Source organism: Tamandua tetradactyla, chromosome 8 (genome assembly GCF_023851605.1).
Source record: "Tamandua tetradactyla isolate mTamTet1 chromosome 8, mTamTet1.pri, whole genome shotgun sequence".
Classification (NCBI taxonomy): domain Eukaryota; kingdom Metazoa; phylum Chordata; class Mammalia; order Pilosa; family Myrmecophagidae; genus Tamandua; species Tamandua tetradactyla.
In genome coordinates, this window is record NC_135334.1 from 87,400,119 (window position 1) to 87,423,508 (window position 23,390).

The 23,390-nt window shown below is 40.6% G+C and overlaps 1 protein-coding gene across 3 annotated transcripts in view; it reads left to right on the plus strand.

The window, feature by feature from the left end:
- Positions 1 to 22,975, plus strand: part of MICAL2 (microtubule associated monooxygenase, calponin and LIM domain containing 2) — a 275,324-nt gene extending 252,349 nt beyond the window's left edge. For 2 of the 3 annotated variants that reach the window (XM_077114008.1, XM_077114009.1), the window contains 3 exons: positions 12,181 to 12,283; positions 16,321 to 16,394; positions 19,443 to 22,975. In XM_077114008.1, the coding sequence (XP_076970123.1) occupies positions 12,181 to 12,283; positions 16,321 to 16,394; positions 19,443 to 19,627 (362 nt within the window). In that variant the 3' untranslated portion in view covers positions 19,628 to 22,975. The remainder of the gene's footprint in view (positions 1 to 12,180; positions 12,284 to 16,320; positions 16,395 to 19,442) is intronic. The other variant, XM_077114007.1, reaches the window with a different exon arrangement.
- The last annotated feature ends 415 nt before the right edge of the window (positions 22,976 to 23,390 follow it).

A 23,390-nucleotide genomic window follows, 5' to 3' on the forward strand; every position in this document is an offset into this window, starting at 1 on the left:
CCAGTGCTTGCCTGACCAGACAACTGGGCATCATTACCTGGCCAAGTTAATAACAGAACCTAACCATCACACTGAATAAAGGGAGAGTCTAAAAAATGACCTATAGCCTATAAAATTGTAAAATGTTCCATTGAAAAAGAAAAATGAGTTGTGTAATTCAGTTCAACCTGCATTTGTTGAGTATAGCATCAACAAAAATCAGTGTGGATGGGCAGGTAACTAATGAACCAGATTTTAGAAGGATACATAAGAAAGACTGGAAAAGAAATGTGGAATTTAGGCTAAAAAAATTCTGACTAGAACCTGTCGTATAATGCAGCAAAAAAGAATCCGAATTTGCTGAATGGATCAAATTAACCCCCAAGTATTGCAATATGATGCAGATATATGATTGCAGTTTTTGAGAACTCAGGGAGAATTCAAGGACCAAAACACTACTGATGAGCACACTTTTCACTTTCATATGGGTCAGAAATATAAATTCTGATCCTTGTCAAAATTCTAGAAAGGATTATAAAAGAAATTGTGAGCATTTAGAAAGAAATTTTGACATTACTAGGCACCGTTAGTGTTTACCGAGAAGCAGTGAAAGCAGTAACTTTTCCTTTTCTGGTGGAGTTGTAAGGTTCATCGTGCCAATGGACATCACAGACACTGTGAATCTTGATTTCAGCACATTATTTTATCACAGTTTCCTGTCTTGCCTCAAGGACACTCTGGTGGATTTAGAGTCTGTAGAATAGCCTCACTCAAAGGTCCCGAATGATAGGCCGTACGGCTCTGTTGTTGGTCCCGTCCCATATGACGTTTTGTGTTTCAACATCACATAAAGGTACAGAACGCCCATATATCAATTCTGCAGAAGGCCCAAAGCTAGGAAAAACAGCTGGTTAAAATTTTAGAAAGACTTCCTCATGATGGAATGTGGGGACAAAATAAATAAGATGATATTTAACAAGATACAATTGTCTTCAGTTAGGTTAGATAAAAATCAGCTGCACAAGTAAAGCATGAAGGCATCAGACTTAAACACTGTTGTTATGGAAAGACCAGTTAAAGTTCTTTTACAAGTTAGTAGGAGCCCCAGTAAAGACATGGCTGCTAAAAAGGCGTCTCCAACCCCAGAGAACATGGTGAAGATGCAAGAGGGCTCCTCCACTCTAGGCTGTTGATTCTTTGTTTGATTTTGTATTATTTTGTAAATAATCCTGGGAAATTGGAGGGCAAGCAGAGGTGGAAGTCCTTCTCTGATAAAAGGATAAATGACCTGGAGCCATTTATTTCCTGAGCCAGGATAGAAAAATCTTTAGTGTCCATGAGTCTATCTCTTCAAAGATCTGAAAGTCTTTCATGTATAATAGTCACATGCTTCCTATTTTTCCCTAGAAGACAACTCTGAAATCAGGGGCAACCAGTACATTGAAGGCCAATACAAAGAAGCTTTCAATTGTTAGAATACATAGCAATTTAATGGACTCTTGGGGTACAGGAAGCTTCCCCATGGCGCGGAGACATAGAAGTTGGAGTAGTGGGGATTCCTGTATTGGCTCAGTGGCTAAACCAGATCACCGCTGAGAACTCTTCCAACACATATGTTGTATGATTTGAGTAATGATCATTACTATTTTTTGAGTTTATACTACGTGTCAGGATTAGAGTAAAAGCTTTGTGTGCATAATTTCACTTTGTCTTTACAACAGATGAGGGACTGAGTCTCAGCAAGGCACTGTTCATTGCTCATGAACACACAGTAGTTTAATCCCAAGTCTGAGTTTAAAGTCTGTGCGCTTAACTTCTCTATTATATGTGATCTCTGGTTTATATACTTATTCTTTCATTCAGCAGCTAATATTCTGAAATGCCTTATTCCTCACCTCCTTCTCTTCCTGGTATACTCATTCATCCATTCAGACCAAGCTCACCTGCTGTCTCCTCTCTGAAACCTTCCCTATTTCCTCCACACAAGATTAATTGCCAACCTCTTATTTTTTAAAAGCCCAGGGTGTGCGGTATTCAATTTGGCAATGGAGTTCTGGTTTCCCCCACTGGACTGCAAGCTTCAAATTCCCTGAAGAGCTGGAACCAATGGTTATTCATTCCCACTCCCACCACACCCAACACTCAGACAATGTTGGCACTCAACGTTTATAAGTTTGTTCAATATTCATTCAAGAAACTTAAAAAAGAAAATCTTACCTATCTCCTTCTCTCCACTCTCTCTCCCTTTTAATCCTCCCTATGTAAAATTCCACATATCATTCTCCATTCAACCACCTTTAGTGTCCCTTTGTACTCTACAAAATGAGAGTCTTAGCATGACCCGCAGGTGTCTCTTTGTTGGGACTCTGGATGCTCCCAGGACCTATTGCTCACCCCTCCATGCCACCTTAGCCCTTCCCAACATCTGACTCTGCTGTCTTCTTTCCCACCTCCTTGTCTTTGTTCATTGTTCTCTCTTCTTGGAAATGTCTTCTTCCATCCTCACTCTGTCCTCTCAGAAGTGTTATCCATTCTTCAACAGCCCCGTTCATACACCACCTCTCTCAGGAAGCCTAACCTTCTGGCCCAGCCGGGAAACCCCTCTCTCCTCTGTATTCCCAGAGTGGTTTTTGTAGCTTTGCTGACAGTTTTCCAGTGTTCTGTTTTACTCTAGCTCTTTGGGTGCATCTGATCCAAAACAATATCTATCAGCACCCTTTTAGTTAGGGGCTGTGCCTTATACTCTCCAAATTTCTCATGATATGTAATGGTATACATCACTGCATCCCCAGGACCTAATGCAGTACCTGTCACATTATCAATCACTATGTTATTTTTTTAAAAATATTTTTTATTGAGATATCCTCACATAACATCCAGTACATCCAAAGTATACAATCAGTGGCTCACAGTATCATCACATAGTTGTGTATTCATCACCATGATCATGTTTAGAACATTTATATCACTCCAAAAAAAGAAATAAAAAGGAAAAAGAAAAACCCCACACATCCCATACCCCTTACCCCTCCCTCTTATTGACCATTAGTATTGCAATCTACCCAATTTTTTTTTACACCCTATCCCCCCATTATTTATTTATTTTTTTGTCCTTATTTTTTTTACTCATCTGCCCATATCCTAGATAAAGGGAACATCAGACAAAGGTTTTCACAATCACACAGTTACACTGTAAAAGCTGTATAATTATACACTCATCTTCAATAACCAAGGCTGCTGGAATACAATTCAACAGTTTCAAGTATTCCCTCCTAGCTATACACAAAAAATTTAAAAGGAATATCTATATAATGCATAAGAATAACTTCCAGAAAAACCTCTCAACTCTGTTTGAAATTTCTCAACGGATGAAACTTTGTCTCATTTCTCTCTTCTTACCCCTTTTGTCAAGAAAGCTTTCTCAATCCCATGATGCAGGGTTCTGGCTCATCCCCAGGAGTCATGTCCCACATTGCCAGGGAAATTTACACCCCTGGGAATCACATCCCATGTAAGGGGGAGGGCAATGAATTCACCTGCCAAGTTGGCTCAGAGAGGCTACATCTAAGCAACAAAAGAGGTTCTCTGACAGTGACTCTTTGGTATAATTATAAGTAGGTCTTGCTTCACCTCTGCAGGAATAAGTTTCATGTGGGTGAGCTCAAGATCAAGGGCTTGGCCTATTAAATTGATTGTTCCCAATACTTGTGAGAATATCAGGAATTCCCCAGGTGGAGAAATTAATATTTTCTCCTTTGTCCCCAGTCCTCCAAGGGGACTTTGCAAATATTTTTTTTATTCTTTGCTTAAATTACTCTGGGATGTATCAGGGCATCTCACTAACCTGTATAAACCAACAAGATCTCATGCCCTATTCAAGATTCCATGTAATTATGGGATTCAAATAAACCGACCCTAAAAGTTAAATTAGATAGTGTACAAAAGTATAAATTTTGTGCCAAAAATAAACATCTCTTCCTTTGAGCTCACACAGAAGTTGAAGTTTTAAAATACAGACCATATCATCCTTTACCCTGTATTCTTATTTACCTTAGTCCTATCCAAATCAGCTTCATTCATATCTCTATATGAAGTCTGATCACTTCTTCAAGCTTTTAAACAGTTGCTGTATGGGGTAATGCTGACTTTCATAGCTTCAGAGCTCTAACTCTGAGTTTCAGGTGTCACACAAATACCCAAAGTTCCAGGTAATGACCAGTTATACACAAATAGCTCAGCATCTCAGAATTTAGGAATAACAGTTACAACTCCAGAATAGATGTGACTGCTGTAAGAACTTACAACCTAGAAACCTTTACAGTAGGCTTTAGGCCTTAACCTGCTCTATACTCTAGGATTCAATTCTAAGAGTTTGTATATTAATCAATATGTTATTGAATGAATGATTGAATTAATTGACTGGAAGTCAAGATCTGCATTCTAGCACCACTTTGTCCAATAACTAATTATATAATTTGGGGCACTGCATATAAATCTCTCTGGGCCCCAGTTCCTTTCTCAACAAAAAGGTGCTCAATGAGACAGGGAGAAAAAGGAAAGTAACTTTTATAGACTACTTGCTAAGTATAAGGCAGTATGCCAGGAGTGTTATTTACCTTACATGCCTATGAGAGGGAGGGATGAAGCAATATATATAACAGTGAAGGGCATGAGCTTAGGATAAATCACACTTGAGTTCAAGTCCTGGCTCTGCTACTTACTGTGAACTTGGGTAAGTGACTTTAATTGTTTAAGCCTACATTTCTTCAGCTATAAAGTGGTGATAATAAGAGTGCCTGCTGGTGAATTTGTCACAACATTGAAACCAGACGCTGCATCTAGAGCACCTAGCCTGTCAGCAGGCACATAATTGCTGCATAATAAATGGTAGCTCATAACTATTAAATTATGAAAGTTTAATAGATGAAGAAGCTAAGAAGGATTAAACAACATGCCCAAGGTCACATGCATCTTCAGTCTGCCTTCTTTTCCCCTCTGCCTATGGGCCCTCCAGTGTCAACCCTTCTAGAATGTCCATGAGTTTGTAATATGGCCTCTCTTCTCATATAAAGGTGAAATATTAGAAAGCCACGTCTATGTTGCTACTTCTCAAATGTGCCCAGGTTTTTTTTTTTTTTTATATTAATTAAAAAAAGAATTAACAAAACAATTAGAAATCATTCCAATCTACATGTACAATCAGTAATTCTTAATAACATCACATAGTTGCATATTCATCATTTCTTAGTACATTTGCATCGATTTAGAAAAAGAAATAAAAAGACAACAGAATAAGAATTAAAACAATAATAGAAAGAAAAAAAAACAAAAAACCTATACCTCACATGCAGCTTCATTCAGTGTTTTAACATAATTGCATTACAATTGGGTAGTATTGTGCTGTCCATTTTTGAGTTTTTATATCAAGTCCCGTTGTACAGTCTGTATCCCTTCATCTCCAATTATCCCTTCTCTTTTTTTTTTTTTTTTTAATTAACGGAAAAAAAGAAATTAACCCAACATTTAGAGATCATACCATTCTACACATGCAATCATTAATTCTTAACATCATCACATAGATGCATGATCATCATTTCTTAGTACATTTGCATTGGTTTAGAAGAACTAGCAACATAACCGAAAAAGATATAGAATGTTAAAATAGAGAAAAAAATAAAAGTAATAATAGTAAAATCAAAACTAAACAAAACAAAACAAAACAAAAACCTATAGCTCAGATGCAGCTTCATTCAGTGTTTTAACATGATTACTTTACAATTAGGTATTATTGTGCTGTCCATTTTTGAGTTTTTGTATCTAGTCCTGTTGCACAGTCTGTATCCCTTCAGCTTCAATTACCCATTGTCTTACCCTGTTTCTAACTCCTGCTGAACTCTGTTACCAATGACATATTTCAAGTTTATTTTCGAATGTCCGTTCACATCAGTGGGACCATACAGTATTTGTCCTTTAGTTTTTGGCTGGATTCACTCAGCATAATATTCTCTAGGTCCATCCATGTTATTACATGGTTCATAAGTTTATCTTGTCTTAAAGCTGCATAATATTCCATCGTATGTATATACCACAGTTTGTTTAGCCACTCTTCTGTTGATGGAGATTTTGGCTGTTTCCATCTCTTTGCAATTGTAAATAATGCTGCTATAAACATTGGTGTGCAAATGTCCGTTTGTGTCTTTGCCCTTAAGTCCTTTGAGTAGATACCTAGCAATGGTATTGCTGGGTCGTATGGCAATTCTATATTCAGCTTTTTGAGGAACCGCCAAACTGCCTTCCACAGTGGTTGCACCCTTTGACATTCCCACCAACAGTGGATAAGTGTGCCTCTTTCTCCGCATCCTCTCCAGTACTTGTCATTTTCTGTTTTGTTGATAATGGCCATTCTGGTGGGTGTGAGATGATATCTCATTGTGGTTTTGATTTGCATTTCTCTAATGGCCAGGGACATTGAGCATCTCTTCATGTGCCTCTTGGCCATCCGTATTTCCTCTTCTGAGAGGTGTCTGTTCAAGTCTTTTTCCCATTTTGTAATTGGGTTGGCTGTCTTTTTGTTGTTGAGATGAACAATCTCTTTATAAATTCTGGATACTAGACCTTTATCTGATATATCATTTCCAAATATTGTCTCCCATTGTGAAGGCTGTCTTTCTACTTTCTTGATGAAGTTCTTTGATGCACAAAAGTGTTTAATTTTGAGGAGTTCCCATTTATTTATTTCCTTCTTCAGTGCTCTTGCTTTAGGTTTAAGGTCCATAAAACTGCCTCCAGTTGTAAGATCCATAAGATATCTCCCAACATTTTCCTCTAACTGTTTTATGGTCTTAGACCTAATGTTTAGATCTTTGATCCATTTTGAGTTAACTTTTGTATAGGGTGTGAGAGATGGGTCTTCTTTCATTCTTTTGCATATGGATATCCAGTTCTCTAGGCACCATTTATTGAAGAGACTGCTCTGTCCCAGGTGAGTTGGCTTGACTGCCTTATCAAAGATCAAATGTCCATAGATGAGAGGGTCTATATCTGAGCACTCTATTCGATTCCATTGGTCGATATATCTATCTTTATGCCAATACCATGCTGTTTTGACCACTGTGGCTTCATAATATGCCTTAAAGTCAGGCAGCGTGAGACCTCCAGCTTCGTTTTTTTTCCTCAAGATGTTTTTAGCAATTCGGGGCACCCTGCCCTTCCAGATAAATTTGCTTATTGGTTTTTCTATTTCTGAAAAATAAGTTGTTGGGATTTTGATTGGTATTGCATTGAATCTGTAAATCAATTTAGGTAGGATTGACATCTTAACTATATTTAGTCTTCCAATCCATGAACACGGTATGCCCTTCCATCTATTTAGGTCTTCTGTGATTTCTTTTAGCAGTTTTTTGTAGTTTTCTTTATATAGGTTTTTTGTCTCTTTAGTTAAATTTATTCCTAGGTATTTTATTCTTTTAGTTGCAATTGTAAATGGGATTCGTTTCTTGATTTCCCCCTCAGCTTGTTCATTACTAGTGTATAGAAATGCTACAGATTTTTGAATGTTGCTCTTGTAACCTGCTACTTTGCTGTACTCATTTATTAGCTCTAGTAGTTTTGTTGTGGATTTTTCCGGGTTTTCGACGTATAGTATCATATCGTCTGCAAACAGTGATAGTTTTACTTCTTCCTTTCCAATTTTGATGCCTTGTATTTCTTTTTCTTGTCTAATTGCTCTGGCTAGAACCTCCAACACAATGTTGAATAATAGTGGTGATAGTGGACATCCTTGTCTTGTTCCTGATCTTAGGGGGAAAGTTTTCAATTTTTCCCCATTGAGGATGATATTAGCTGTGGGTTTTTCATATATTCCCTCTATCATTTTAAGGAAGTTCCCTTGTATTCCTATCTTTTGAAGTGTTTTCAACAGGAAAGGATGTTGAATCTTGTCGAATGCCTTCTCTGCATCAATTGAGATGATCATGTGATTTTTCTGCTTTGATTTGTTGATATGGTCTATTACATTAATTGATTTTCTTATGTTGAACCATCCTTGCATACCTGGGATGAATCCTACTTGGTCATGATGTATAATTCTTTTAATGTGTTGTTGGATACGATTTGCTAGAATTTGATTGAGGATTTTTGCATCTGTATTCATTAGAGAGATTGGTCTGTAGTTTTCTTTTTTTGTAATATCTTTGCCTGGTTTTGGTATGAGGGTGATGTTGGCTTCATAGAATGAATTAGGTAGTTTTCCCTCCACTTCGATTTTTTTGAAGAGTTTGAAGAGAATTGGTACTAATTCTTTCTGGAACGTTTGGTAGAATTCACATGTGAAGCCATCTGGTCCTGGACTTTTCTTTTTAGGAAGCTTTTGAATGACTAATTCAATTTCTTTACTTGTGATTGGTTTGTTGAGGTCATCTATGTCTTCTTGAGTCAAAGTTGGTTGTTCATGTCTTTCCAGGAACCCGTCCATTTCCTCTAAATTGTTGTATTTATTAGCGTAAAGTTGTTCATAGTATCCTGTTATTACCTCCTTTATTTCTGTGAGGTCAGTAGTTATGTCTCCTCTTCCATTTCTGATCTTATTTATTTGCATCCTCTCTCTTCTTCTTTTTGTCAATCTTGCTAAGGGCCCATCAATCTTATTGATTTTCTCATAGAACCAACTTCTGGCCTTATTGATTTTCTCTATTGTTTTCATGTTTTCAATTTCATTTATTTGTGCTCTAATCTTTGTTATTTCTTTCCTTTTGCTTGCTTTGGGGTTAGCTTGCTGTTCTTTCTCCAGTTCTTCCAAGTGGACAGTTAATTCCTGCATTTTTGCCTTTTCTTCTTTTCTGATATAGGCATTTAGAGCAATAAATTTCCCTCTTAGCACTGCCTTTGCTGCGTCCCATAAGTTTTGATATGTTGTGTTTTCATTTTCATTCGCCTCGAGGTATTTGCTAATTTCTCTTGCAATTTCTTCTTTGACCCAGTCGTTGTTTAGGAGTGTGTTGTTGAGCCTCCACGTATTTGTGAATTTTCTGGCACCCTGCCTATTATTGATTTCCAACATCATTCCTTTATGGTCCGAGAAAGTGTTGTGTAAGATTTCAATCTTTTTAAATTTGTTGAGACTTGCTTTGTGACCCAGCATATGGTCTATCTTTGAGAATGATCCATGAGCACTTGAGAAAAAGGTGTATCCTGCTGTTGTGGGATGTAATGTCCTATAAATGTCTATTAAGTCTAGTTCATTTATAGTAATATTCAGATTCTCTATTTCTTTGTTGATCCTCTGTCTAGATGTTCTGTCCCTTGATGAGAGTGGTGAGTTGAAGTCTCCAACTATTATGGTATATGAGTCTATTTCCCTTTTCAGTGTTTGCAGTATATTCCTCACGTATTTTGGGGCATTCTGATTCGGTGCATAAATATTTATGATTGTTATGTCTTCTTGTTTAATTGTTCCTTTTATTAGTATATAGTGTCCTTCTTTGTCTCTTTTAACTGTTTTACATTTGAAGTCTAATTTGTTGGATATTAGTATAGCCACTCCTGCTCTTTTATGGTTGTTATTTGCATGAAATATCTTTTCCCAACCTTTCACTTTCAACCTATGTTTATCTTTGGGTCTAAGATGTGTTTCCTGTAGACAGCATATAGAAGGATCCTGTTTTTTAATCCATTCTGCCAATCTATGTCTTTTGATTGGGGAATTCAGTCCATTGACATTTAGTGTTATTACTGTTTGGATAATATTTTCCTCTAACATTTTGCCTTTTGTATTATATATATCATATCTGATTTTCCTTCTTTCTACACTCTTTTCCATATCTCTCTCTTCTGTCTTTTTGTATCTGACTCTAGTGCTCCCTTTAGTATTTCTTGCAGAGCTGGTCTCTTGGTCACAAATTCTTTCAGTGACTTTTTGTCTGAGAATGTTTTAATTTCTCCCTCATTTTTGAAGGATAATTTTGCTGGATATAGGAGTCTTGGTTGGCAGTTTTTCTCTTTTAGTATTTTAAATATATCATCCCACTGTCTTCTAGCTTCCGTGGTTTCTGCTGAGAAATCTACACAAAGTCTTATTGGGTTTCCCTTGTATGTAATGGATTGTTTTTCTCTTGCTGCTTTCAAGATCTTCTCTTTCTCTTTGACCTCTGACATTCTAACTAGTAAGTGTCTTGGAGAACGCCTATTTGGGTCTAATCTCTTTGGGGTGCGCTGCACTTCTTGGATCTGTAATTTTAGGTCTTTCATAAGAGTTGGGAAATTTTCAGTGATAATTTCTTCCATTAGTTTTTCTCCTCCTTTTCCCTTCTCTTCTCCTTCTGGGACACCCACAACACGTATATTTGTGCGGTTCATATTGTCCTTGAGTTCCCTGATACCCTGTTCAAATTTTTCCATTCTTTTCCCTATAGTTTCTGTTTCTTTTTGGAATTCAGATGTTCCATCCTCCAAATCACTAATTCTATCTTCTGTCTCTTTAAATCTATCATTGTAGCTATCCATTATTTTTTCTATGTTTGCTACTTTATCCTTCACTTCCATAAGTTCTGCGATTTGTTTTTTCAGTTTTTCTATTTCTTCTTTATGTTCAGCCCATGTCCTCTTCATGTCCTCCCTCAATTTATCGATTTCATTTTTGAAGAGGTTTTCCATTTCTGTTCGTATATTCAGCATTAGTTGTCTCAGCTCTTGTGTCTCATTTGAGCTATTGGTTTGTTCCTTTGACTGAGCCATATTCTCAATCTTTTGAGCGTGGACAGTTATCTTCTGCTGCTGGTGTCTGGGCATTTATTCAGATTTCTCTTGGTGTTGGACCCAGCAAGGTTGTAATATTTTTCTGTGAAATCTCTGGGTTCTGTTTTTCTTATCCTGCCCAGTAGGTGGCGCTCGTGGCACACGTTTGTCTGCGGGTCCCACCAGTAAAAGGTGCTGTGGGACCTTAAACTTTGGAAAACTCTCGCTGTCCTGGGGGTTCGCTAGCCGAAGCGGCTTGAGCCGGCCCGGGGTCCGAACGCAGGGAGGGTGTCCGAACGCAGGGAGGGTTGCTGGTCGCCGCAGCCAGGGAAAGAGCCCGTCCGAATTTCCTAGTCGGCCCTGGGCAACAAGCGTGGCGAGAGGGCGCCAGCGGCAGCGGCCCGCCCGAGAGAGTGCACGTTCCCCAGGAGTCACGGGGTCACCGTTCTCCGCGGCCTGGGGGTTTCCGATCCAATTCTCTCAGTTGGTCCGGGGGCTGCGCGTGGTGTGGGCGCCAGTCGCCTTGGTTTCAGGGGACCACCTCTCCAATTCTCCCAGCCGGCCCGGGAAGGGGGAAGGGAGTAACTCCGGCCGCTTGCCACCCCGCCCGGTAAGGCCCGCGCGCCTCGGCGATCTCACCCGAGCTGCTTCTCTCAGCCAGCCAGCCGTTCCAGGATGGGGTACGCTGTCTTTTTTATCTCTGTTGTGGCTTTGGGCGCTTTCTGTATCGTTTCTACTCCCCTAGTAGGTGTCCTGGAGAAGAAACTAAGATCCGCGCGTCTTACTAAGCCGCCATCTTCCAGGAAGTCCATGTGCCCAGGTTTTAACATTAATATCTAAACATTTAGCATCTAACACTGTCTAAAAAGCAGTGGCAATTTTTTCATGGTTCTTCTGTTCAACACAGTACGTAATCTATGGACCTAAGTTTCTCCCTGCAATAACACAAAGGTATTAATATTTTTGCTTTAATTATTTGACTTTTCTTTGTGCAAAAATCAAAATGCTGATCACCACCACTCTGTGACAAATGCGGTGTGAGCTTCCCTGCCTCGCAAATTGAGCCACACATCACCTGGGCACTCAGTTGGCACTTGATTTGGGGGAGGAAAAGGAGAGCGTAACCAGCAGTTAGGGTTTTCTTTGGGGAAGGATTTGAGGCCTAAGCATATGGAAGTTGTACGGAGGACAGAGAAGGAGGCAGGAGAAGGCTATTTGCAGCAGGACCTCATCAAGGGCTAGGTGGCTTGGAGCTAAGGAGTCACGCCCTAGATGTCCAAGAGGACTGCCTCTCAGAGCAGGCACAGGTGGGTTTTATTTGTCATGCCCATGACCTCCAGACATCAACAGGGCATGCTTCCTGCTGAGTCCTTCTTGCTACAAACATGGCCCCCACTAAAGTGGTTCCAAAGCAGTTTGATCATGGGGAGAGAAGCGCCAATCTAACCTATTTGCCATTGATTTCTTAAGCAGATTCAGGCACACAGGATGAAGCACAGCTCTTGCAGGAATGGTTTAAGCTCGTTCTGGAGAAGAATAAATTAATACGATATGAGTCAGAGCTACAGATCATGTAAGTAAGGCAACACAGATAACAATGAGTCCTAAAAGCAAAGGGGTGGGAGTGGGGTGGCTCAGCCTCCCAGGTTGAAGTCCCAGGATTTCTTCTCCTTATGCATACGGAATGGTGATTGAGGCAAATTGATATTTTACGGCTTGCATATCATGCTGGCATTAGTGCAGAAAATCTTTCAGTTATCTATTCTCTCTGTGGAATCCTGTGGCTAAAAGAGACTTCAAGTAGTGTGTCTGAAGCTGTAGGGTGCTTGGATAAGGTATTTTCAATCCATCCCTGTCCCCCAGGCCTGTGTTAAAAGAGCAGTCGCACCCTTCCGATGGGAAGGGCAGTGCCTGGCCTTTGAACGTGAACCTGGGAAGCACTCAGGAAGATCACTTCCTCATGGCTTTAAGGGATGGAAGGGCGGAGATGGTTCTGGGGTGACAGCCTGGTTGGAAGGTCAGAAAGTAAAGATGGCCCTTACTACGCTCCAAAAAAGCTGAGGGTCAAGCTGTATGCCACCCATCTGGAGGGAAACTAACATTTATTATAAACCAACCAAATACTATGCATTTGTACTGGGTCCTTTCACTTCTGCTTTGAAGATGTCTAATAAAAACACCTCTCTTCCCTGCATGGGTTCTGAACCAGGTGAGAAACTGAGTCAATAGATGAAACATCAAAATAGTGCCTTTATTACCGAGAGTGGCTAACTTGGCCAAGTATGAGAGCCCAATGGGCTTGCTAACTGGATTCATTTCCTAGGGCTGTCATAACAAATTACCATAAATTGGGTGGTTTACGACAATGGAAATTTATCATCTCATGATTCTAGAGGTCAGAAGTGTGAAATCAAAGTGTCACACTCCCTCTGAAGGCTCTGCAGGAGAATCTTTCCTTGCCTCTTCCAGCTTCTGGTGGCTTCAGGTGTTGTTTGACTTGTGGCTGCATCACTCCAATCTCTGCCTGTCTTCACATGACCTTCCCTCGTGGCTGTACCTTCTCCTCTGCCGTCTCTTCTAAGGACACTTGTTATTGGATTTAGGGCCCTTCTGCATAATCCAGGATGATCTCAACTCAAGGTCCTTAACTTATTTACATCTGCAAGCACCCTTTTTCCAAATAAGGTCACATTCACATTCTGGGGGCTAAGATAAGGAACACTCTTTTAGAGACCACCATACTTTTATCTACCTAGTCAAAAAAGATAGTGAAATAAAAAGGAAAAAAATTAATAAAGAAAAAAATAAAATAAAACAAAACAGTAGAGGGCCCACTCAAGGCTTTCCTCCTGAGAAGCACGGCCTTACCCTAGACCAGTGGTTCTCCACCAGAGGCAGCTTTGCCCTCCCACTGACAGGTGATATTAGGCAAGCACTGGAGACAGTTTAGGTTGTCACAATGGGGGGGCGCTATTGGCATCTAGTGTATAGAAGCCAAGGATGCTACTAAACATCCTACAATGCACAGAACAGTAGTTTCCCACTCCACCCCAACCTTGGCAAATAATTATCTATCTAAAATGTCAATAATATCAAAGTTGAGAAACCTTGGTCTAGACTTATGGCCAGACCAGAGTAATTGAGAGCACGTGCTTGGCAGGTAGCTGATCCCTAGAGGAGAAGGGAACTAGAGAGTGAGCTCACCCAATTGGCCTGCTCTTTCCAAATTTACCTCTTCTGGGGTGGGAGTAAGTAAAGGTGGGACCCAGGGGGTGGGGGGAGGCCAGGAGCCCCATTAACTGAGCTTCAGCAGCATGAAAGGGAATGTCAGGAATGGGGAAGAAGCATTATTATGTAGAAATTTTTTTCTGACTATTTTTTAAGTTGATGAATACACTGAAACTCTGAGCCATGAAGTAAGTTGTCCCCATCTATCTGACTACAAACCCTTTTTTACCCAACCACACTCCGTATATTGGCCAGGTCTGAATGATAAAGCTTACTCCAGAAAAATTATCAAGCACCTTCTATGTGCCCTAGGAACTGTGCTGAATACTGTAGAAATAAAAATGAATAAGGCCACAGCCCCTGAGCTCTAGGAACTCGTGGTCTAGGGGGAGGCAGACAAACACATAGCACAGGAGTACTAGCCCACTATGGCAGGAGCTCCATGGAGATTTGTACAAACAGCAGTGGGTACATAGGGTCCCCCTTCTGGCCTCAGGGGGTGGTGGCTGCTGCTGCTGTCAGTGACTGTAGCTGTCCCCAGTTAGTACACTGTTGGGGGGAAACATTTGCCTCCAAAATGTAATCTCAGGCATGTGAGCTAAACAAAGGCAGATGGGAGCTCTGCCGAAAGATAGGTTTAAATTTGGAGAAAGATCTGGAAGAACAAGGAGAAATGTTTTATATGGATATGTCAATTCAGGTCCTTTGGGAAGCGGATGCCACTAGATTTACTAGAGGAAACACCTGTGAAGGAGGAAGGACGCAGAGGTTAAGAGGGAAACCTTCAGATCACACAAGAATTGGGCAACAGGAGCCTCAGACTGCAGTGAAGCTGCGAATATCTCAGCCAGGCCGATGGGAGTAACACAGGCAGGGATTACCCATCTGAGGAGCCCCTGATGGGCAAGAATGGCCCAGCTCTAGGACCTCTGCTGTGTTCAGTCACAGGCTGAGAGCACCTAGGGAGAGCTATGGTGGCCGTCAGCTAACTGCAGTCCTTGCAAAAAGTTCTCTCTTTCTGAGTGGTATCCCTCCTCTGGTTGTCACAGTGAGCAAAGAGAAGTTCAGTATTGACCACAAAAGGCAGATATTAATAAGGCAGAAGTTGTAAAAATAATGTCAACAAGAGGATACAGCAAAGTGGCCCCAACACTCATAGCAGAGGCAGACTGTGGGTGGGAGCTGGAGGGGAAGGCTCCAAGGGACCTGTTCTCTGCCCTTGCCCTCTTCAATGTCTCTGTAGCTGTCAACACTCTTGATCTATCTCTTCTCTCTCAAAACTTTCTTTTCTTGGTTTCCATGATGCTGCATTTTTTCACTGTTTTTTTTTTCCCTTCTAATCTTTGATTGCTTCTTCACTGGTTTTGTTTGATTTCTAAATGTAAGCATTCCCAAGGTACTGTCTTCAAGCCTCTTCTTCCTCCAGACTCTCCCTTTTAAGGGTCACTTAACTTTCAAATATCACCTCTGACAACTCCCACATCTCTTTGAGGTCCTTATTTCTCGAAAGAACTCTAGAGCTGTATTCCTCTACATTATTTTGGGGGATAGCAATGTAGAGCTCACACTTGCTCTGTGAGATAAATGGGATATACCCAAGCACTGCAAATTTAAGATGTTCCAAACAGCTTCACTGAGGACCAACTTCAATTCTTGTGTTTGCTGTTTCTGTTGTTGGAGACAGTGAGTTCCCAGCTCTCAGGAGTGACTACTCCAAAGTATAATTGACTCTTCATTCCACATCTACAACCAAATAGCTGTCTATCACCTGTGGATAACCACCTGTGCAGCCACATTCATAGGGCTGATGCTCCTTCTGACCAGTTCTCCTTCCTTGCCTCCCTCCTTTCACAGGTATCAGAACTACCTATGGTTTGAAGGTCTGAAGGTTTCCCACCACCTGTACTCTACTTGTACAAAATCCCCCACTCCTGTTTCCTTTTTGTTGTCTCAACAATCAGGGATTTGGGAGGTGTTAGAGGTAATACTTGAAGTTATGTTAACCCTAAAAAGAGAGAAGAATTTCAGGTCATCATTGCTTCTTCCCTTGTATCATTCTATTCATTCCTTTGCTATTCTCTCTACCTCCAGCTCATCCCTAAAGGGTGGCCTGGCTGACTTTCCTAAAGTTTACTGAGATCACATCACAGCCTTCAGCTACTTCCCTTCATTTGGTGAGTTCAGCATGTTTTAGCAATCCTTCTAGGTACCTTTGGTGATCCAGGCAGCAGCAGCTGGACTTTTAGTTTAGGGATATTCCAAGAATTTAGTTTTTACAAGGACAAAATAATGCAATAGTACCATCAGTAGTGGGCTTATTGTTTAATTTTTCTAAACAAATATCTAGTATTTACAAAGTTTGAACATTTTTCTCCTAACCAGGGCCCAGGAACTAGAATTAGAAGATCATCAAAGCAGACTGGAGCAGAAATTAAGAGAGAAAATGCTCAAGGAGGGTGAGTATGATGATATATTTTGGGTCTTTGTTAAAGATATTTTTCTCCAGAAAGTCAAGCAGAACCCACTGCCAATCCCAGAGTGTCCTTCCTGCCTTGTACAAACAGCCTGGGAATTTGGGGGAAGTGTAAAAACTTCCTTCTTTCCCCCACCCCAGCACAGCAAGTCCTCAGTTTCATTCACTTGGGCTATTTTTTAGAACATGATTTAGAACATTATTTTGCTTCATCACCAGTGTCAACACCTGGTTGGATTGAAGTCAATTTATTATTCATTCACTCATTCACTTCTCCATCCATTCACCTAAAAAACATTTATTGAGAACCTAGCATGTGTCCGGCCTAGGGTGAAGAACAATTTGTGCTTTCCAGGAGTTTGTGGTCTCACTGGGGAGACTGACAGCCAGACTAGGAATTATAGTTAAGTGTAATGAGGACCACAACATGCTTTGGGAGCATGGAGAAAGGCAGGACTCACCAGGGATGGTCCCAGGAACATGCTTTCCCAACATGGGCTGGGCCAATTTTCACACTTGAGAAAATTATCCCAACATGAACAAGGGAGTTTAAATAAACTCACTTGACATGATATACTGATTTATGCATTCACCGGCTCATGCAAACTATGCATATTCACTGTGCCTTGTGTCTGTACGTTTGTGGGTCCAGATCCATGCATGGCATTCCTACATTTAGATTGAGGTCTAAAAGAACAAATTAAATATCTCCTTTATACTTCATGGACCTAAGAGTTGCACAGACCTTATGGGGTTGCCTGGCACATTGTAAACACTTGGTAAACGTTAGATGTTACTGCCATTGTCATCATCGTTGTTGCTACATAATTTTATCCCCATTTTATAGATTAGAAAACTGAGCCTCAGAGAGCTCAAATAACATACTCAAATTAAATGGCAGAGCTGAGATTTAGGAACAGACAACTAACTCCGAGTCTCCTGTTCTTTCCCATACAGTTGTGATTTGCAGACTGTTTTTAGCAACAGAATTCTAACAATATTTATGGTACCGCAATGTATAAAACAGATAAAAGTGACCTACATCATTTTTTATTTGTTGGAAGGAGATTCAGATGGGTCCATCCATGACAAAACCAAACTGAAAAAGGAATTTTTAGATTTATCCATCAAATAAGGAGTGTCAAAACAGAAACAGGCCTAAATTAGCAAACCATAGTGTACATCTAATATCTGATTTATACTTCTGATAAAATAGTTTATTTATTTGCTGTCTTGCAGGTTGGTGAAATAAATGTCACCAAAAAAAAATCCACTAGCCACCTTTAAGTCTTTAAAAAAAATGCTTACCGAGGCATGAAGTTCACGAATTTTCTCTCAACTCTTAGCTGTAAAAAGAAAGCATGATTTATTTATTTTGTCTGCACCTAAGTTCATCTTCTACATAAGGGTACTCCCACTAGTTAGCAAAGAAAAAAAAAACTTTATTATCCTTCTCTGGCAAACTTAGTCTGATGCAATAATTTAAATAATCCCTGTAGGAAATGCTCAGACTCTTTGGGATAAAAATGCTCTGTCTTCCAGATGGTCACCTCTTCCTTCTGCTTTTCTCCCTAAGGAGAGGTGGGTCTGTGTGACCTCCTGGCAGTAGGAATCTGGGTGGGGTGCTCTCACTCACAGAGTCCTTGCTTACCTGCCTAACATCTATCCAGCTGCCACTCTCTCCATTTGCAGCTAAGGCGTGTATCTGGGTTGGCTCCTAATTTGGCCATTCTCTAGCCTTGCTTGGAGCCTGGTGGCATTCCCTGGGTCCCTTGGCCTTGCTTCAGCACATGCTTTGTTCAGACTGGCTAGACAGCCCACTGGACAGTCTCCACCTTGGGGCCAGTGGGCGCCTCCAAGCTTCAGCCACGCCACACAGAGCAAATGGGGATGTGGGGAGGCCACACTCAGGTCTTTCCTCTTTCCCCAGCCACTATGAACTGCTGCTACCACATGCATACATGGGAGCACCCTTCAGGGTGGCCTCTTCCCAGCGTTCCGAAGAAGGAGCAGGGCAAAATTCCTTCAGCCCCTAGTGCTTCCATCAAATGACGTAAGATGTTTGCTGCCCTCTGAGAGGGCTTCCAAGCCCCTGAATGGAGAGACTGAAACGCAGGGCTCTTACGCTCTCTCTCCCTTCTTCCTCCCACAAAACAGGAGGCAGTGGTGCTTCTTTTACTTCTTTCATTTTATGTACCCTCTTCTTCCCAGCCCCAGCCTCAGAAATAAGCTGGATGAGAAGCAGCGGCACCTTCTCTACTCTGTGATCTGGTTCACCGCCTAGCCCTTGATTTGTTAAATCCGAGGGACTCAGGGAATTTAGAAAGACCCCTCCCAAGGTTATAAGCAGAAATCTGACGTTGAAGGCCTATTTTGAATGTCATAAATTTCTTACTCTTTTCCTTCCTTTTAATACAATTCTATCTTCCCCGGGCAATCAGAAACCTGAGGCTATCTAGGAAGAAGGCCATGCACTCAAAACAGCAAAAGAGAAACGCATAGTCACCCTCTGGAAACACTGTCCTACCGGACAGCCCCAGCCTCACTTTGCTTTCATGTGGTCTGTACTCAGAGGGCTACACTTTTTCATTAACTCCAAATGACAGCATGATTTTCGTCATTGAAATAGTAAGCACCGATGAGGACTGTTTACTAAGAAACTTTTTGCACAGATTTCTTTGTTGTGGCTCATATATGTTCATGGAAAACAGCCTTTTTATTGTTTTGCTGGGGTTTTTTTTGGGGGGGGGTCATTGGGGGATTTGGTAGAGCATGCCTGGTACTAGCTTCTTTTTCTCACAAAAGGGTTTTCCCTTGTGCTTTATATATATTCGTGAGATGAAAACTGAGTTGATTGTGCATAAAGCATCCACCTGCCTTTTAAGGTAGTTCCTTGGTGTTAAATTCATTTCCTTGTTTTCTCCACTGAAATTAAAGGTCAGAAGTCTATAGCAATCAAGAAGATCCATGCCCAGAACTCTCCCAGGCCAGATCTTACCTAAGGTCCAATGTTTTTTTTGTTTTTCTTTAGAGAGCCAGGAAGATGAGAATGATCTAAATGAGGAGCAAGAAATATTCGCCGAGATGATGCAAGTGATTGAGCAAAGGGACAAACTTGTAGATTCCTTAGAGAAACAACGCATTAAAGAAAAGGCTGAAGACCGGCACTTTGAAAGCATGCTATTCTCCAGGGGCCGTCCACTGAGCAAGACGTGAACGGGCCCCGTCCCTTTCCCTCATACTCTCCTAATTACCTTTGCAGGATTTATCATATTAGAACTTAAGTTAGACCCTAACACAAGGTTTTTAAAGAAATTAAAATTCTCTCAGCTCTACCACAGCTGTGCAAGATCCTTTCAGATATTATAATGAAGAAAATACAGAGACTTTCAAAATTGGCAACCAACGCAGCAGGTCTTTCAGATTGGAAGTGTCCTTGGCAGATGACCAGCATTGTTTTCCCTAGCAAGTGACACAGAAGCTTGACTTTCCTGCTACTTTTATAATTTTTCCTCCCAACTCACTGAGTTAAGTATCTTGAGATTTTTGAGATGCTGCTTTGTCTTTCATGAGTATATCCATATTTGCCTTTTTTTTTTTTTTTTTGCATGGATGACTGGTTTCCAAATGTCAGGAAGAGGCAGCAGCAGTTTAAAGATTAGGTTAATATTTAAATTGTGCTTCCAGAGAAAGAGGAGAAACCTTGAGATTACTGATTACATAAAACAAATAACCCAGATAGCAGGTGTTAATTCAATCCAGGGTGAATTTAATTTACCAGGTGTATTTATAAGCCTTAATATAATATACGTAAGCAATGTTCTCAATAGCACATTTGAGCCTTAATTTTACTTTTCAAAAAAAAGAAACAGAGAAAAAGAGAGAAGGAAACAAAACTTTAACTTCTTATTGCAGGTTTGCTAGTATTTTACCAAATGCCGTTGGCTTAGAAGAGCTTTCTGTTTCTGGAGCCCTCCCCTTACAGCCCCGGAACATAATGAAAACCATTTTTAGAAAATGTATAATTTTGAAGTGCTTTTCTGAAACTGTTGGTGATGGCAAAGAGGGAAATTCTTCCCATTTGTTGGTAAAATATTGGCGAAGTTGATGCTGCTACTAAAAATGAACACAGCCATGCTACGAGGCAAGGACTGCCTCTCAGGGTTGCTCTCCTTAGGACCCGGCAGAGGAGAAGGTCTCTGCCACTCTCTTCTGGGACTGCCCAGGAACTGTACGGGGACAAGGACAAAACCACTTCTGACTTCAAAGCGCAGCAGAGTGCGGTGACTGCGTTTACTGAATCCCCAATCGGGCCATGTTCTGGGGCGTTCTGACAGTTCATACAGAAACCAAAGATAAGAAGATTTTAAATTCTGACCTGTCATCAGAACACATTTGATTGTTTCCCCCAGGAATGGGATTCTTTGAAGATTCCGCCTGTAATTGTTAAGAGAGACAGACACTAAAGAACTTCTTGTATATTTGGCCTCTCTCATTTTTGCAAGTGTTTAAATGTGTAATTAGACAAGAGGTGCTTTGCAATGGTTGACTTCAGACTCGAGACCTAACTTTTCATTAATATAAGTTTACTCATGAAATCTTCTGTCTGAGCTGCTTTCTATACATATCATCCTGGCCAGCTGACAAGCCAGAAATTAGAAGTGTAACTGGACTTTCCCTGAGTCTGCCAACAGTTGGGTTAATATTTAAACCTAGCCTTTCCAAGGCATATCAAGTTCTGAAGGCTGTGGTTCTCTTTTTTCTTCCTTCTTACATTTTTTTTCTTTTTTCCTTCCTTCCTTCCTTCTTTCTTTCCTTCCCTCTCTCCCCTCCTCCCCCTTCCATCAGGTCTTCTAGTGCCTGAACCCTATTATTAGGGAATATGTACAGGCCATTTCTAGTAATTTATCTATTTTATTTATTTGTATATTTGGTGGAAATTGCTAATATGATTTCTTCATAATTCTAGTTTTTCTGTGTTCTGTTTGGAGAAGATATATTAACACTCAGATATTTAATATGCAAATAACCCAGATGATTGGAGCAGTGAGTTCTATAGTATTAAAAATTTATGGAGATAGTCAATGTTTTCAACCATCAGGTTCTTAGAGATAAGGTTATAGATGCACAGGAATGCCAACCCACTTTAAGAAAGAGATAAATAGCTTTAGTTTTCATTCTAGAAAATTCAGAAATATTCAAGCCAAGTATTTTCTGTCAGTTATATAAAAGTGCACCATTTGATGCTTACATACATTTAACAGATGATGCTCAAATGTGTAGTGTCTGGGTTGTTATTGTGCAAAAGAATTAATTGCCACTTATTTTAATTTGTTCTATTGCCATGTAAAAGGAAGATTCTCCCTAGAGGGCCAAGAAAGAAGGTGGTTCTTGGCTCCTGGTTTTCTGTTAATAAATGAGAGAAGCAATTTGTTCGCATTCTGTTCCACAGAATATGTTCTGCGGTTTAAGGCTCGGTCTTATCAGCCAGGGTGAAAACCTAAACCTCATACTTAACAGCCTTCCACTTACTGGCTTTCTGATTTACCATTCATAAAAACCATTTCAACCATTATTTCCAAAAGGAAACAAACATTGTGGCTGTTGAATTATTTAAAATGTTTCCAGGGCGGGCAATGGTGGCTCAGTGGCAGAATTCTTGCCTGCCGTGCTGGAGACCTGGGTTTGATTTCCGGTGTCTGCCCATGCAAAAAAAAAAGATTCCAGAGACTGTTCTAAGACCTTCGAAATGTAAAATCGTGTACATTTTGAAGATAATTTCTTTGGATTTATTATGAATAGTGTTATAAGGAAAACAGACAGAGCCTTCTCTGCCCCATAAAAGAGCACTCCTGAGTGGGATCACAGCCAAACAACTTAGGACTCTTGACTAGGTCACAGAGCTCCAATTTCAGGCTGTATGTCCCTGTCAGTCTCACACAGCTTCTGCGATAAATCAAATGGCTTATAATAGTTATCAGTTCAGAATTCTACATAAGTTGGACCAAGAGAACAGTTCTTAAACTAGCTAAGCCTAACCACTTATTCATATATCTGTGTGTTTAACAAGCCTTCTCTGAATGCCCGTGCAGTTCTGCCACCCTGTGCTAAGAACCAGGATTCAGAAAGACCATCAGCTCTCTAATCCGCTCTCAAATAAATGCAAAGATAAGCATCATCCTATTCTACTCACGTTTATTTTGAGCATAAAGACATAGCCCCAACTATTGCCATGCTTCTTTGACAATAAAAATGAGTTCTTGTTTCTAAAACTGTGAAAAATAATGTCAGATTATGCTGTTTCATTTAAACCTTGACTTTGACAGTGTTAGGCTGCTTGGAATCAATCAATGCTGAGATGCAGCATGTTAATTACCACTGAGAAAGGAAGTGGCAGGTGTTTCCAGCTCTGATGAGCTGCAATGAAATTGATGTTTTCTGCGTTCTGGAGGCAAATGAGAATTCAGCAATGTCTCTCTTCACAGGAAGCAGATTTGCAGGCTTTTCCTTTTGAACTGAAAATGGCAGCATGCCCCACCCAGGTGGTTGATCAGAGCTCTACCTCAGCAGGGCAGATGTGGGTGGTGGGCGGGGGTGGGGGGGTACTGGAGCCGGAGCCAACACATGAATGGAGGAAGCTGCAGTCATTGGATGGGATGAGCTCAAATATAGGAGCTTGTTGTAATAAAAAGGTTCACGTACAGGGGCCAATGCACCATTTCACCTACTGTTTATCTTCTGGCCTCACTGTTGCGTAGCATGTAAGAGATTAATTTGCTCCAACAACTGGGAACCATTCCCGTGGACTGAAATGTGTTCAATGTGCACTGCTACAATTGCTGAAATGAACCTAAAATAAATGGTTTTGTGTCTAAGGAATCAGAACATTTTCATGTGGGCTTGGCCTGCACCTTTGAGAGTAGGTGGCCCTCTTTTCAGTGAACCTGAGCCAGTTTTGGTTTCATATCGGAGTCCGTGA